Source organism: Perissodus microlepis, chromosome 11 (assembly GCF_051167445.1).
Source record: "Perissodus microlepis isolate ML-2025 ecotype Zambia chromosome 11, ASM5116744v1, whole genome shotgun sequence".
NCBI classification, from domain to species: Eukaryota; Metazoa; Chordata; class Actinopteri; order Cichliformes; family Cichlidae; genus Perissodus; species Perissodus microlepis.
In genome coordinates, this window is record NC_140471.1 from 17,325,370 (window position 1) to 17,340,981 (window position 15,612).

The window sequence follows — 15,612 nt, forward strand, 5'->3', positions numbered from 1 at the left end:
GATGGCTTCTCTTACAGTACGATCGATGGCTGAAGTCTCTGAGGCGTGGAGCTGTATGCATTTCATTTTACTGATGTATGATGCTAACTGTGCTGCTAATATTACTGGCTTCCAGGAATAAAGTGATTAATTAGGTGTAAAAGGCAAACTTGAATCATACTATTATAACATCACACTCAGTGCCAAGACCGTCCCACCATCTGGCTTTGTCGATGTTTACGTCAACATCAGATATTTATAATCGTATTGATTGGCAGCAATGTGATACAAGAGCCAATAGCTGTCATAGGTTTGGATAGGCTTTAAAATATCCATTTTTTTGAGAAACAAACAGAGGTTTCTTCACTCTAAGCCAAAGATTTGACCTTATGCTGCAGAATTGTAAAGAAAAGCTTTGAAAAAGGGAGCTTTATGAAGCTGTAGATGTCCTATAGGTTGGCTTTGTGCTGGGCAACAGGAACTATAAAGCTAAAAATAAACATTTCATGGAAGAGACGGCAAATAGCACCAAGGGAGAATCAATGCTCTCCGCTTTGACTCTGCAGGAGCCCTGCTGATTATTAACTGTTCACCTTCCAAACTAAAACACAGAGAAGCTCTGCTGATGTTGGCCAAATACCAAGGACACATCATACATGATGGAAGCACTAAATGGAGGGTTGTAAATATTTCTAGGATGATTGATGATCAGTTATGACATATCAGTAGTCATTTCTAATATCTGGGGCATACTGAAGTGACCGGATTATCCTTCTTTTTATGGCCACGTTATAAATACACAACCAGTGCATGTCTGTGGATGTCACTGTCTTGTCACAGAGACTTTTCTGCCTTCTTGATCCAGATCTCCTGTCCTCCTTGAGACAGGATATTCATCAAGCTGATGTGCTGCTGTTGTTTGAATGAACAGTAAGACTCTCTGTACAGAGGCAATGAGATGACAAATCATGCAGATCCTCACTACTGTCATAAGGAGTCCAAGAGCAGTTGTTAATCACAGAGCTGTGTGGAGGACTTTTAAGATGGGAGACCTACCTGTCACCACAGCCTCTCTTTGTCTTCCTTGTGGTTCCCCTTCAGTGAGTTCCCTTCTGTACTGAGAAGAGAAAAGCAAGGAGTTGCTTCATAGTGCTTACATTGAGGTTGCTTTACTAAAACTACCAACAAATGTTGGCTATGACAACACCTGCCTCTGGTGGTGTAACAGCAGATGCAGTTTAACTAAGGTTCCCACAATTCTGAGGGCAGCGAAACAACTTTTTTGTCATTTTAACAAGCAGTAGTGCTGCAGCAGTAGTAAGATATGTGTGGTTCGCATTAATTAGAGATAACTGATCTGAAGTTTAGGAATAAGCTCAAACCCCTAACAGTCTTCTCCAGTCCAGATTTGTAAATGCCTATTTGCTCCACAGATCCACTTCTTCTAGTTTCGTCGCCACACCCTCCTTCCCCTTATTTTCTCTCTAACTCTGTCTGGCCAAGCTTGTTGATTCATCGATTTGCATTTGTGGTTGTTGCTAGTGAACAGTGACCTTAAGGATAAACTCCATAAACAAATGTTGCATGAATATGTAAAATGTATGGGCAAGGGTATAGTGTATAAGTATAAATAACACTTACATACTATAATAACTATGAATAAATAACTTTGAAGGGTCTGTATTTTTGGTATTTGAAAGGTTTCTGTTTCTGGCAAAATTGTCGTCCATATCCTATTGTCCAATCGGGTTTGAACTGCCTTTGTTTGTATGTAGGTAAGCAGTCCAAAAGAGGGTTGGGTGCTAACTACTGCATCACTGTGCCACGCAGTGCACTGGACAACTTAATACGCTTTTTTACCCCATTTGACCGGTGGGTAGAAATGGAATTGTTAACCTGGATATCGACTGGCTCTGCTGGTAGCTAGCTGCTAGTAAATGATTGGTTACCCCAGAATGTTACCACATCCATCCTGTTCATAATACTGCAAATATGCAAGTATTTCAGTGGTTTCATCAGTGAGCCTCAATCAGTGTGATAGTGACATAACATACGTTTCTTAAAAAGAAGGGGCCAGTTTGTCGTGTTTTTTGATCAGCAGTACAAACCCAATGATAACCACTAATCGTAATCACTGTGCTGTCCAGTCTTGCTAAAACTGAGCATCGAAGTCTTACATCAAATTTAGTATTTTTGCTTAAAAAATAATTGTAAAGTTATCAAGCTGTTACTCAGCGAATCATCAACCATGATCACATTGTTTTTAACCAGAATTTTGTTTTTAAGGCAGTTCTTGAAAGGCCTAGGAAGGTTGTTTACATGCAGTTTGAGACAGTTTCTATAAGTGGTACAAAAAATAGATTAAAATTGTGATCACATAAATGGTTGTGTTTCAGTAATTACCAGCTGAAAACTGAAATTGTACTTCTTTTCTATGTTTGTAAGCTTGAAAATATTCATATTTATTTAATGTTTATCTTCACGTTGTGCCCGCGTATCAGCTAATCACTTTGTCTTTGGTTGGTACCTTGTAGAAGTCCTGCTGTCTGTGAGTTCGATGCTGTTTGTTCCTGTATTTACTGCCTGTTTGCTGTACAGCTTTCGTTTATCTTAATCTCAATTTTGATTGAATCATTGAATTAAATCTGGCGTGATGAGCAGGGACTGAAAATCTAAAGGTATCCAATAGCATTTTGAAAAATGAAGGATACTTTTCTAATTTGATTTGTTTCTGAGAAAATGAACAAATCAACATTTAATAAAGCTGGATGATTGAATCAGCTCGGCAGACTACTGTATTATTATGTATCTCCCTTTTTGACCCTTCAAGGGAGATGTTTTTGTGGAACAGGGCAGATCTGGATACACAGTTTCATACAAAAATACACTTTTGTATACATATTTCACATGTATAACATACAATTGTCTGCATACTTCCTCACTGAAGCTGGTGAAAGATATTGTTGTTTTGAATTTAGAATATTATGTTCAGAGTAGTGTATAAACACATAGAGAGTGAAAAGAGGTGAGCGAGGAAGAAAGACACAATGAAATTATGGGAAGCCAGCAGCCTAGGCCTTTTGCAGCAAAGCCTTGGGAGGGGTCACCTGAGCGAGTGCTAATGATAAGCTTTATAGAAGGCTAAAGGAGAGCTGCCGATACAGGTTTGCATCATCTGTGGTATATTTCCGCTTACAGTGAAACCTGTGACTGTCACCGAGCCAATCCATACTGCACAATGCATTGTGCAGTACTGTTTTGTTGGGTTCCACACATTGGTGAGTCAGGAGGACTGCTTCCCAGCAGCGTGACTGACCTGGTTGAGCTGATTAGTTTGTTCCCTTCCAGGTAGGACAATAAAATCCCAAAGTCTGGGTTAGCACTCAGCATACACTCTCTCAACCCAGATTAGTGTAACCCTGGCTAATTCAGGCTCCATTCCAGCTCTCATAAGGACAGGACAGACAATAACAGCGATTCAGTAGTTAATTTGTCAGTTTCTGAGATTTCTGACAATTTTTGCTCAGGTTTCGTTTCGACGCCTCTCCGGCTGTATATTGTTGAGTTTCCAGACATGCTCTCTCACACTCTTTTAATTGCTCAGTAGCGGAGGATGTTCCCACCAGTAAGTGACCAATATCACAAGGTACATCAGCTCCAAAAGCTAATGAGCTGTGCTATGGACCCCAAACAAGTGACCCAGCAGTGTTACTGTCACTATACGTCTATGATAATTAGCCTTTTGCTAGTCAGCTCTGCAGGATTTCTGCCATCGTTATCTACTTTTCTCAGATGACTTTATTGTCACTTACTCTAATAGGGTCTTTCCGGAGATAGTGGGAGCCCGATATATCAATGGCTTCTTCTTAAGTGGGTGATTCATTGCATCATCAATGAAGTGTCTTTACTGAAACATTTCAATATTTTTAACCAATTAAAATAATCAGAGTAGTTGCAGTCAAGCATGGTGCTGACACTGATGAAAGTTGATTAGTGTTCGATCGACATGCAGCACAAAGAAAACATGTCCAGGATTTTTCTGGGCTCAAAACAGGACAGGGTGACTGAGAGTGAACATGATTTATGTACATGTCATTAGGTAAAGAATGTGTGTAACCTTAATTAGCAAAAGTCAAAGCATTGTCTGTGTTCTTTGAGCATTTGATAAGCAAAAGTAAAGGTGGGAAAATAAACCCTGATAATAAAAAAAACTTGTTAGGTGTATCCAACTAAAATCCGATGGATACAAACATGTTCTATATGATGTAAAACCCATGATGTCCCAGAGCCTTTATTATATTTCATGTTGTCCTGCACACTTAGACAAATTTATTTCCGTCAGCTGAGGAGCTGCACATGAGTGTATCATACTGATGTCCTATTGCAGTGCGGCAGAATATCCACTTTGCAGTATATTGTATCGCTTCATCTTGTGATATTATTATGCAATACAGTGGCACCAATTTGTGAATGTGCTAAACAGGGCAGTGTTAGTGTTTCATGAAACAGTTTTTTTTTGTGGTTTCTAAGTTTGTGTATTTTCTGCTTGTGACGAGCTTCTTCAGATATAACGTGCAACTGCCTCACTCGCAGTGGTTCCGTGTTAATAATGTTCCAGCTTGTGACTGTCCTCTGTGTGTGTCTCTGCTTGCACATCTGTCTGTCTGTGGAGGAACATCTTCCTGAAAATAGTTTGTCATGTCAGGAATTTGAAGAAGCCTGTCATTCCTCTGTGCTTTTCTAGGAGTGTTTCCATAGATAAGAAGAAGAACAACCGAGTCGGTCCCATGACTGCTGCACTAAAACACACAGTGTCATTATCCTGTCCTAATTATGCACAGTTCAGAGTCAGCCTTGCCTATCTGGTTTTTAGGGGTTCTCTCCCCCGAGCTCACTCTTTTCTTCCACATGCTCTTTCTGCCATGGTTGTCATCCTTATTTGGGAGCTAGAAACTCCCACTGGACATGTTAGACGCTTAACTAGTTCTGACTCTTGGTGCACATCTTTCTTGTGTGGATTTTAACTGGTAGAGACATGCAAACGCACCTGTGTCACACTGCAGGATGCTGCAGCTGAGCACAGAGTGCCGCCACAGCAGCACAACAACCTGCATGATGTTGAACATCAAATAACATGAAGCATTACAGCTTCTTCTGCTTGTTTTTTTCCTGCTTGATATGGTTTAGGATGACTTGTTTAGAAAATAAATAAAAGTTGTTCATATAAAGCAGCTCTTTGAGTCCAGCTCCTCAATTATGAGCACTGGCTGGTAATATTTGATTTACATTCAGTGTGAATATTGTTGAATTTCGAGCTATTGATAACACAAAATACTGTTTTTGGATAACGGCAGAACCATACTTTCTTATATAGCAATTGCACTTTTGACACATTTAGCTACCTTGCATCTGAAACAGCCCCAGTCTGCACAGTGCGCACCTGTGCGTCCGTCTGTGACAGTGTTGATGGGATATTCGTTTTGATATGTAACCAATCAGAGACAATAAAACAGTGAATACAGGCTAAAGTAAATCTTTTTTTATTTTGGATCTACTTTTTTAAAAAAAACAAACAAAACAAATCTGAGAAAAAATGCAGCCAAATAACATCTTGACTGCTGTTAACTGCCCCGCAAAATAATGTCAGTAATGCTTGTTCTTTCTTGGTGATATTCAGTCGCTGTTGTATGTTGAAAACTAACTCGGGTGCATAATAGCTGATGGCCCGATAGCCTGGAGTCACTAAAAAAAACTATGTTGGGCAAGTTCATTGGCCAGCCACCATCTCATTCAGCTCAGTGAGGGTGTAATGAATCGCAGTAAACTGTCATTAATGTTTTTTTTTCCTAGTTCCATCCATCCATTCGCTTCCGCTTATCCTTGTCAGGGTCACGGGGGGTGCTGGAGCCTATCCCAGCTGTGTTAGGGCGAGAGGCAGGGTACACCCTAGACAGGTCGCCAGTCTGTCACAGGGCTAACACACAGACAGGAGACAACCAATCGCACTCACATTCACTCCCGCATTCACACCTATGAGCAATTTACTGTTTCCAATTAGCCTAACCCCACTGACTGCATGTCTTTGGACTGTGGGAGGAAGCCGGAGTATCACAGTAAAAAAAAATTTTTTTTAAAGGCTTGTCAGTTTGTTTTGCACACTTGGGTTAAGAGGAAGCTAAAATGAAAGTTGTATGCAGAGGAGCTGCTTGTTAAGTTTGCCACCACCTTTAAATTTGGCAGATTTCTTGTAAAGTTTTCTTCAGGCTGACATTAACCACCCCGTCTCTCTCTTGAGTAGCAATTCCTGTGGCATGTAGCAGCACAGCAGTTTCACTACTATACTTATTTTAAAGCTTTAGGTAGTAATTGTTTCTCTGATACAGATTTATGAATATATAAATCTATTAATAAATTATGCTATGTATCTTTGAAATTAAGCTAGCAGTTTTGAAGTAAGGAATTGACTTTCTTGTCGACTACTGACACAGTAATGCTGCAGTCACACTAAGGAAGACAGTGGTTTGAGACCGTGGTACTACCAACATTAATGCACCATGTGCAATAAACTTCAAAAAGGTTGCTTTAAAGATGGGGACCAGGTCTGCACCCACTCGCAGTCAGGGGTATCTTCAGAGTGATTTTGGTAACCAAACGCCAGTAAGACTGCTGTATTTGTGTGATAATTCAGCGATTAACTTTCTTACTTTTAGCTTAGTTGAGTAGTCTACATATTTTTTGCAGTATAGTGGACTAGGACAAACACAGTCTTGAGCCTGTTTATCATGTTAATTATGCTTTAGCTGTTTTATTTTTAATTCTTGGGAAAAAAAGGCAGCATCTTTTAAACAGTAGGTTACCACTCTTAACCTTGTGGGGACATTTGAATGAGCAGATCTTAGATGATAAGCTGTGATTATAGTGTTTTCAGGAAGGGGTTTAGTGAACATTAGATTAGAAAACCTACCGTTGGCATCGAGTTTTCGAGTATCTATTAAGTTAAGCGATGGAGAAAATGGAAAAAAAGGTACAATAATTGTTTTTATTCATTGTTGTAGTCTTTGTCTGTGCTAACAAATAAAACTGCTTCTTGTTTTTAAATGAAGAAAACTTGCTACACGAGTGGTTCACAGGGTAACACAAGACTGCTGCTGACATTCGTGTCAGTTCACATTTCTGCTTGCAACACTACATCCCATGGGAATCTATTTCTGGTCAACAGCTGACAGCTTTAATCTGCATAACATCCCAAAATCTAACATGCAAAACACAAGCCACATTAAGCCCTTTAAAGAAATCATTTCACAGCTCTTCTCTTCAGATATTCTTTATCTGTCTGTCATCATGTATTGTACTCCGTGTGTCAGTGTGTACGTATGTGAACGGGTGAATGAGATATGTATAAAAAGCAAGGAGTGCTGTATGAGAGCCCATTTATGCCTTCATGTCTGACGTGCGCAGCTGTAAATAAATGCCCTGAGCCGGAGCAGCAGTGTGATTTTTCTGTCCTCTCTCTTGTTTTGTGGTCCAGGTGGAATCGCGGGACACGTTGAACAGCATTGCGCTCAAGTTTGACACCACACCCAACGAGCTGGTTCAGCTGAACAAGCTGTTCTCCAGAGCAGTGGTGCCTGGCCAGGTGTGACCCGCCGTGCACGCCTTCACTGATATATTCAGCTGCATCACTTCATCACTGTCCTACAGCAGCCTCACATCCATCCACAGCCACCCACTGACTGCCTGATCTCATAATGACTGTTTTTGACAGTTCATAATGCATTCGCAGAGCTCTAAACATTTTCTGAATGTAGCTGGAAAAACTGGAGATTTTAGAGAGCATTACATGCTGCATGTGTTTAGCCCTCTACTGTCTCAAAGCCCCTCCCTGACTCACTAACCACATCCCTATTCTCTGTATCCCTCCTTAATTGCCTGCTAATTACAGCATCACTTGTCCCATTAGGATGTAGTTCATTGCAAAAGACCTATTTTGTTTCTATAAAGGAATAATGATACGTCTCCCAGTGACGCTGTAGTTCCGACAACATGACACAAACTACCCATCTTTAGCCTGCTAAACACGCTGCCAGTTTCCACGTCTTTGATGTTTCCTTCCCCAGCAATAGAGCCAAATTTGAAATCTGTTTTTTTTTTTAAACGGGGAAAGTGACAAACATCCAAAATGATATTTTGTCTCTGTATTTGCTGGCTTGAAAATCAAATCCGGTCGAATGGAGATGAGCCACATACGCCAATCCCGCTGGCATCCCACCCTTTCTCTGTCTCTGTCTCTCTGCTCTCGGCAAACAATGCAGAGTTGATCTGCGTCCAAACAGTAGGGTGCTGACAGCACTTACTGAACCTTCGTCTCTACGTCTACTGCTGAGACAGATGCTATACCACAGCAAAAGCAGCTCCATGGTTTTTACCCTGAAGCTTTATCTAGATTTCATCTCAAAATCCCTCCCTTGTTGAGACCAAACATCGGAAGAACCTTATATAGACTTACGACTAAATAAAAACCTTAGTGCAAAATGTCTAACACAAAAAACTAACCGTTTTTATTGCAGTGCATAGTGCAGATGTCACTGCAGAGGTAGCACTTCATTAGAAGAAAGTCTGCCTGCCGGGATTGATTTTTCCTAAAAAAAATAGTTTGCATGATGATCGAAATCTGCACCTAAATATGGAGCTAAAGCTAAGACACAATTAGCTTGCCTTAACATGACTGGCTGGCCTTAATCCAAAAGTTGCAAAATTTCCCTGTGAACACCTGCAAACGATACTATGTGTCCAACCTCACCAAGCAACCCCAGGTAGCATCTCATCACTAGTAGCTGCTTATTATTATTATCAGTCTCCTGTCTGTATTCTCTAATACGACATACACAAATTTAAAATAACTGGCCGGAATAGAATAAATACAATCTATCAGCATGGACTTCATTTACAATACGTATCTTTTAAACATGAAACCAAACACACATTACATCTCTGTCTCTGATTGCAAAACACTGACTTACCTTCATGACTGTCACTTTCCCTCCATGTGTTAATTGTGTTATTATCATGAAACTGTTCACTTGATTTCATGTTATTTGCCATGTCACATTTGTTGAGCTGTGTGAGAGATTCTCTACCTGTTGTCTGTGTGTGCGTGCGTGCATGTGTTTGTCTTTGGTGTGAGGTGCACAAAGGTGGTGCTTGTGTAAATACAGATGTGGCTTGTGTTTGCAGGTTCTGTACGTTCCTGACCCCGAGTACGTCTCCAGTGTTGGAAGCTCCCCTTCCCTCAGTCCCATCAGCCCCTTGTCTCCCACCTCCTCAGAAGCTGATTTAGAGAAGGTGACGGTATGTAGACCACACCTATGACGCACAATCTCACATGCTAGGAACATTTTCCTGTACGGGTAACTAGTCTTGTCACGTGTCACTCTGATCGCCTCCCAAAGTGAAGAGTTTAAAACAGTGTTAGCCTCTGTGCCTCTGCTGGGTATGTGTGGTATTTCATCATTCTAAGCACTGAAGTTGACATGTGTTACATATATTCGCATTAGCCTGTAATGCGAACTGGAAAGAAAGCCTAAAATTCTCTTATATTTGGCTCTTAAACAGTCCTCATTATCTCAAAAAGTATTTGTAGAGGGCTAGTAAGGGAATTATGTTGATGGGGTTTTTGCAAAACTATTAACTGCAGGAGTTTTTCAAAAGGAGATAAAGCTTTTGGATTGAAGCCCCCTGGAAAGCCAAATTTTAAATCTAGCACCTGCACTTCCTGTGGTTACCACATATTGGGCTATATTGTAAAGGTCTTTTTTATTCTTACATCACACCAAATTTTTTGTCAGAATTTTAATTAAAAGATGACCAGTTTGCTTTTGCAGCTTTTTCATTGTTTCTGAGAGTAAGTACATTGGAAGCGCTAGTTTTAGACCATAAGGTTCCACGTGTGCCCAGTGAGGAATATCATCTGTTGATAAATAAAACATAATGGACCTCAGCTGTGCTGCATAATGATACAACAGTAAGCTTGGACATTTCTGCCCCCTTACAATCACAAGGCAAGTATAACAGAGGCAAACAAATTTCTGTGTTTTTTAATTAATATATGAATCTCACAGCTAGTTGGGGTTTTTTGGAGGTGACAGGAGAATGTTTTGGCTAAAGATAACACTAGGAGCACATTCATCTTTAAAATATTAATTCTACCAGTTACTGAACAGGCTGAATCATTCATCCATCAACTGAGTCACTGATTTCTTCTATCACAGGTGCATAATTAGCCCTCACAACATGTTCCTAAAAGTATGTCAGCTGTAGTTTTATTACTAATGGGGAGTTTGAGATGATTTGAGTTTTTTATCAGCTGGACCGGTTGTTACAAGGTAGGAAGGCGGGTCTATGCTTTTGTTTTGTTTAAGCAAAGTTCTGGCCCTATCATTCAAATGACTCATCAGACCAGGAAACATTTTCCAGCTCTGTTTAATCCATAATTTTGTTAGTTCTCTCAGCTCTTTTGTACAGCTTGGTTGTAACAAGTGGGTATTCCTGTTGCCTTCTTATCACCTCGAAGTAGTCTGGCCATTATCTACAGTATCAACAAGACATTTTCACCAAGTGCGCTAGTCTAGATCAGCAGTCTCTGAAATACTCTGAAATACCAACACCCACATCACGTTCAGAGTCATTTGAATCACTTTTCTTACTCATTCTGATGCTCAGTTTGAACCTCAGCAGGTCGTCTTGACCATGTCTGCATGCCTAAATGCATTGAGTTGGTGCCATGCGATTGGCTGATTAGTATCAAAGTGGCCTGTGTGTGTATATTCAGATTCCTTTCAAGAACATCAGAATGGTGCGTGTGTGCCGTACGAATATGGTTCTATTTCTATTCATGTTTGACTTCGTGCAGCTTGTGGTCTTTTTTTAAGCATGAGGCAGAAATGTGAAATGGGCCAAGCATTTACACAGGAAAGTGTATGTATGAAAGAGGCTATTAGAAAAATGGTCTCTGAGCTGGTAATTAGTATCCAAGCTGACAGCACTTTTGGTTTGCTTCTCTACTGTAATTGCGTCGCACGGGGATCAAGATACATGACATTAATGTGGCTAACTAAGCTAGTTACTAGAGCAAAAAATATCTCTGCAATACCCCTTTAATTCCAGCAGTAGGGATTATTTCAAACATAAAACCATATCTGCATGCTATCGTCTCTCTTGCTACTTCCTTCTTGCTTCTCGTCTTCACTAGCTGAGCATAAAGCATGTAGAAAAGCTGGAGGTGGGTTTGCGTCTGATGTGACTTCAGGTCTGGTCCAGTCAGCCGTATACATGCTGGCCTCGCAGCTCTCAAGGCCAGCAGTGTGAGCCATCTCCCTCGGGTACTGTGTCTGCAGCATCTGAATGAGCCAATCGTTAAGCACCACTGAATGCTCAGCGGTCCCTTAAGAAATATTACTGTTTGCCGGTCTCCATGGAAACGTCGGTCTTGTTTTGCCGTTTTTGTAAGAGCGTGGATACTGCAGGTCTCTGTCACCAACGCGTTCACTGGCACTCCACTTGAGTTTTGATGCCCTCCCACCACAAACGCTCTCCCTTTGGTCTGCTCTTTCCTCCTGTTGTCCGTTAATTTCTCCATAGTTGCCAAAAGAACACCACCACACCCCAACCAACCATTTACCACTTATCTATTTAGGTCATTGCCAGTGAGAACGGGAGCATATTCTGCGGCTCTCGATGGGGGAAGGATCAGAGACATGGGCTGTGACTGCAGAGAAATTAAGCCTTTAAAAGTGATGGCGTGATATTTAGAGTAACTAATGAACGGAGCAGCTCGCTCTCTCCCAGACAAGCGCTAGGCAGCAATTACTCCAGGCAGAGGAAGTGTGCTTGGAAGGCAGAAGGGAGGAAACGTTACCTCACTCAAAGTGTCAACTCAGTGCGTGTGTTTGTCTGTCTGTGAGCAAAAGTACGTGTCTGTATCTGTCAGCTCTGTATCTGCCTGTCTGGATCCTCCAATGCCTTCCACTTCCTGTGTGTGTGTGTGTGTGTGTGTTACTGTGTGTCTGTGGGTGGGTTAGTTGGTAGTTATATAGAAGGATGTGGCATCCAGGTGCCGTTTGGAAGGAAGGACCTTAATAACCCCCCACCCCTCCCTCCGCTTCTAAATCCCCAGCATCTTTTAATTACGAGCCTATTTTGGTGCTCGGCACGCTTGTCTCAATGAGGATATTATCTAAATGAATGGTTGCGGAAGGTTTATAGTAATGGCAGTGCGAGCAGCAAATAGCTGGTATAACCCTGATGAAGATGAGTGCCCTGCAGAGAAACTACTTTCCGATTTTTCTCTTTGAGATCATGATATGAAAAGGAGTCAGATATGGCACGAGATGTTTAAAAAGCCAATTAGATGTTCAAAATAGCCTCAAAATATTAAGGCCCTGTTAAAGTTCTTTGCCTGCAGAGTGTTATGCATTCATATTGAAGTTATGTATATTTTGGGAATGCTGAGTTTACATAAGCCCTCAAAATCACACGCAGCGATAAGCCAGAACATGTAGATGTTGGGAAAGGATCTACATGTATGTAGATCTTTTCCCAATAAGCTGTTGGTGCTTAACGTGATATCAAACTAGCTTCTGCGTGCTAAGTCTCAAACTCTATGAGGCTTTTGAGCTTCACCGGTGCTGTCTGACATCGTGGCTGTGACGTTATCATCTTTAAGGTTGTTAAAATTGCTAGGTGGAACCCCAACACGTTATTAGTTTAAGTTAGCTGGTGGTGTGCTGTTTAATGATGGTGCTCGTCTATGCTCTAAATTCCCCCACAGAGGGTGAGGTAAAAGTACAGTACTCGGATATCTAGACTGCTTAGTGTTCCTAGTTTTGTCCTGTCTGATACTGAAGCGAATACTCTTCATTTTCCATTATAGGAAAGCAGAGGAGAAAAGAGTGGCTATTTATAGCAGGTGTCACATCAAAAGTCTATAGAGTATCTGCAGCGAAATGTGAATCAGTCATACGCTTTAATGGACTTGTTTAACAACAGCGCCCATGCTTCAGTGAGCAAGGTAAAAGTTTTTACCATGCAGTTAGATTGTTTAGTGTTTCTCTGACGGAGCTAAAGGCCAGATCAGTCAGCACTGAAGAGTCTTCATGCTCTTGGTTTGCCTGCTGGCCTGCTGGTACTGGCAACAGAAAGTAACACATCTTGCAGGCATGGATCGTTGGCTGGCTGTCTGACTGGGTGTGTTCGTGTGCATGCATGTGTATGCAAGCTTGCATGTATGCACGGTTAGCTGGCTGACTTTCTGACTGGCGGTCTTACTGTTGATGGATTATTTGGCAGCCAACGGTTCATTGGCATAGTTGCTCTCTGGTCATCTGTGTGGGCAGGCGTGCTTTCTTTATCCTTTCCAGACCTTCCTCGTGCTCATACTGACACACGCACACACTTATTCACCCTGGTGGTGGAGCTACTACTGTGACCTTCTCTGTGTCTTCCTCTTTTGGCAACAGTTTTACCTCCCGCCTTCCTTCCTTCCTCTCTTGTACTTGGACCTGATCTAAAATTAGTCTTTCAATCTCTGAAAACCCAGCACCGTCTACACCTGCTGTATTTTAGCACCAATCTTAAGATTAACTTTAAAAAAAAGGATCTTATGCTGGTAGATTCATTATATCAGCTCAGCAAGGACTGTAGTACTAGCTAGTACAAACAACAGTACACATTGTACTTGAGGATTTCTGGTTTCAGGCAACTATTGTGTGCTCTCTCTTGCAGAACCCACCCATGCCCACACGGTGGAGCTGTGGAATGATTTTCTTTTGCTTGCACCATGTGTCACTGTCAAGGTCATAGCCGTGTGGCACCTGCAGGCTTCCTTCCTCTGCATGTGGATGAGTGTTCGTCAATACAGCCTCTGTCTTTATTGTCTCACAGTGGCCTGTGTTGAGACCATTTCTATGACAGCCACAGCCTCTTGTTGTTGTTTTTTCTATTTGTGGGCGAAAAGAGAAATACTGGTTTGAGACTAAAAGGATATTGATTTGTAAACCCACCACACCTGTCATCTAACACAGCTACATTCATCTCCTGTCCCCAGCATCGCTGTCACCTTCCTGCAGAGGAGATTTACCACCCTCCGTCCACCTCCCTGAAACCCTCAGATGAGCTCTTGGTGGCAACATCAGGCCTTCTTTAGCAACACTTTCTCCTTTTCTTACCTCAGCCTTTTCTTTCCTGTATATTCAGTTCAACACTCCTCCCTGTTCTGCCTTTCCGCTGCCCTCAGATGTTACTCACAGTCTAAGAATCTGGTCACTTCAGGACACCAGCACACCAAATACAGTCAAATAAAGTCTGTTTGTCTTCTTAATAGGCTTCCTCGCTGAGGTTGTCTGAGTTCTCCCTTGCTGTCTGTTGCCTTGCCGTACTGTTCTGGTAAAAAGCCAACGGTTAATATGGGCTGCAATAAGGAGGCAGGTGAGGTTAGTATCCCCTCACCTGCTAAAAAATATTGGATGCCTTAGAGGCCAGGGAAAAATATATCCTGGTCGTATATTAGAGAATAAAAAGCAGAAAAGAAATATTGACTACAGTTATGTGAGGTAAAAGTGTACTGATCTGTCAGCTGCACTTCTTAGCAAGTTCAATCAGCTTCTACCTCAGTGTTTATTTGAAATGAGTAACCTGAAAATGCAACTTGAACTTGCCTAAAAGAAAAAAGTGATGGATCGTTTTAAAATATATATCCACATATTAAACTGTAACATCTGAACATTTACTAGGAACAGAATAGTAGTCTGTTTAAATGAAATGATACCCATATTTAGCCTGAAGTAGTGCTTGAAAGTGCTTGAAACAGCCATATATCTGTAAATAGTTAGCTATAAATATGAGGCAAATTGTTTAAAAGCTAAATTTAATTGATAAACGGATAAAATTGTTTGCTAATTTTCTCAGCACAACATTTCATTTATGTTGAGATCTGAATTTTGACTGGACGATTTCAACACCTTAATACTTTCAGTGTCTCTGTTTCCTGGTGTGCTTGGTATCTTGTTGCATGATCTAATTTTTGCCAATCGTTATTTGTCAGACAGATGGCCTCATATTTGACTCTAAAATTTGGTATACAGAGAAGTTAATGGTCATTTCACTGACTGCAAGGTGCCCAGGTCCTGTGGATGCAAAACGCCCAAGTCTTCACCCCTCTTGGTGTGATGTGTTTGTACTGATATGCTGTTTGGTTTATGCCAAATGTTGTGCTGTGCATTTGGACCAAGCACCAACAAAGCATCAACTTTGTCCTAAAATCTTGTGGATTGTTCAGATCTAACTTTGTAAGTCGTGCTGCCATGTTCTTTTTTTTAAAGAAAAGAAACGTTCTCGCAACCCTTCGTTACTTATTCGGTCATTTTCTAATTGTACTGTCATGAGTTTTAACATTTAACGCTAACTGAGGCTTGTAGAGTCTGACGTGTAGCTCACATGTAGCTCCCTGCACGGTCTGACAATGAGGTGAATTTCACTGGGAACACTCCTGCAAAGATCGGCAGCTGTCTTGAATTTTTTCCCACTTGTGAAAATCTTTTTTTCTGTAGAATGATGAACTTTAAATTTCCTTGGAAATTC

The 15,612-nt window shown here is 41.2% G+C and overlaps 1 protein-coding gene across 3 annotated transcripts in view; it reads left to right on the plus strand.

Moving 5' to 3' along the window:
- oxr1a (oxidation resistance 1a) overlaps positions 1-15,612 on the plus strand; it is a 167,429-nt gene that overhangs the window by 128,195 nt on the left and 23,622 nt on the right. For all 3 annotated transcript variants that reach the window (XM_084942749.1, XM_084942751.1, XM_084942750.1), the window contains 2 exons: positions 7,508-7,615; positions 9,214-9,327. In XM_084942749.1, coding sequence (XP_084798875.1) covers positions 7,508-7,615; positions 9,214-9,327 — 222 coding nt within the window. The remainder of the gene's footprint in view (positions 1-7,507; positions 7,616-9,213; positions 9,328-15,612) is intronic.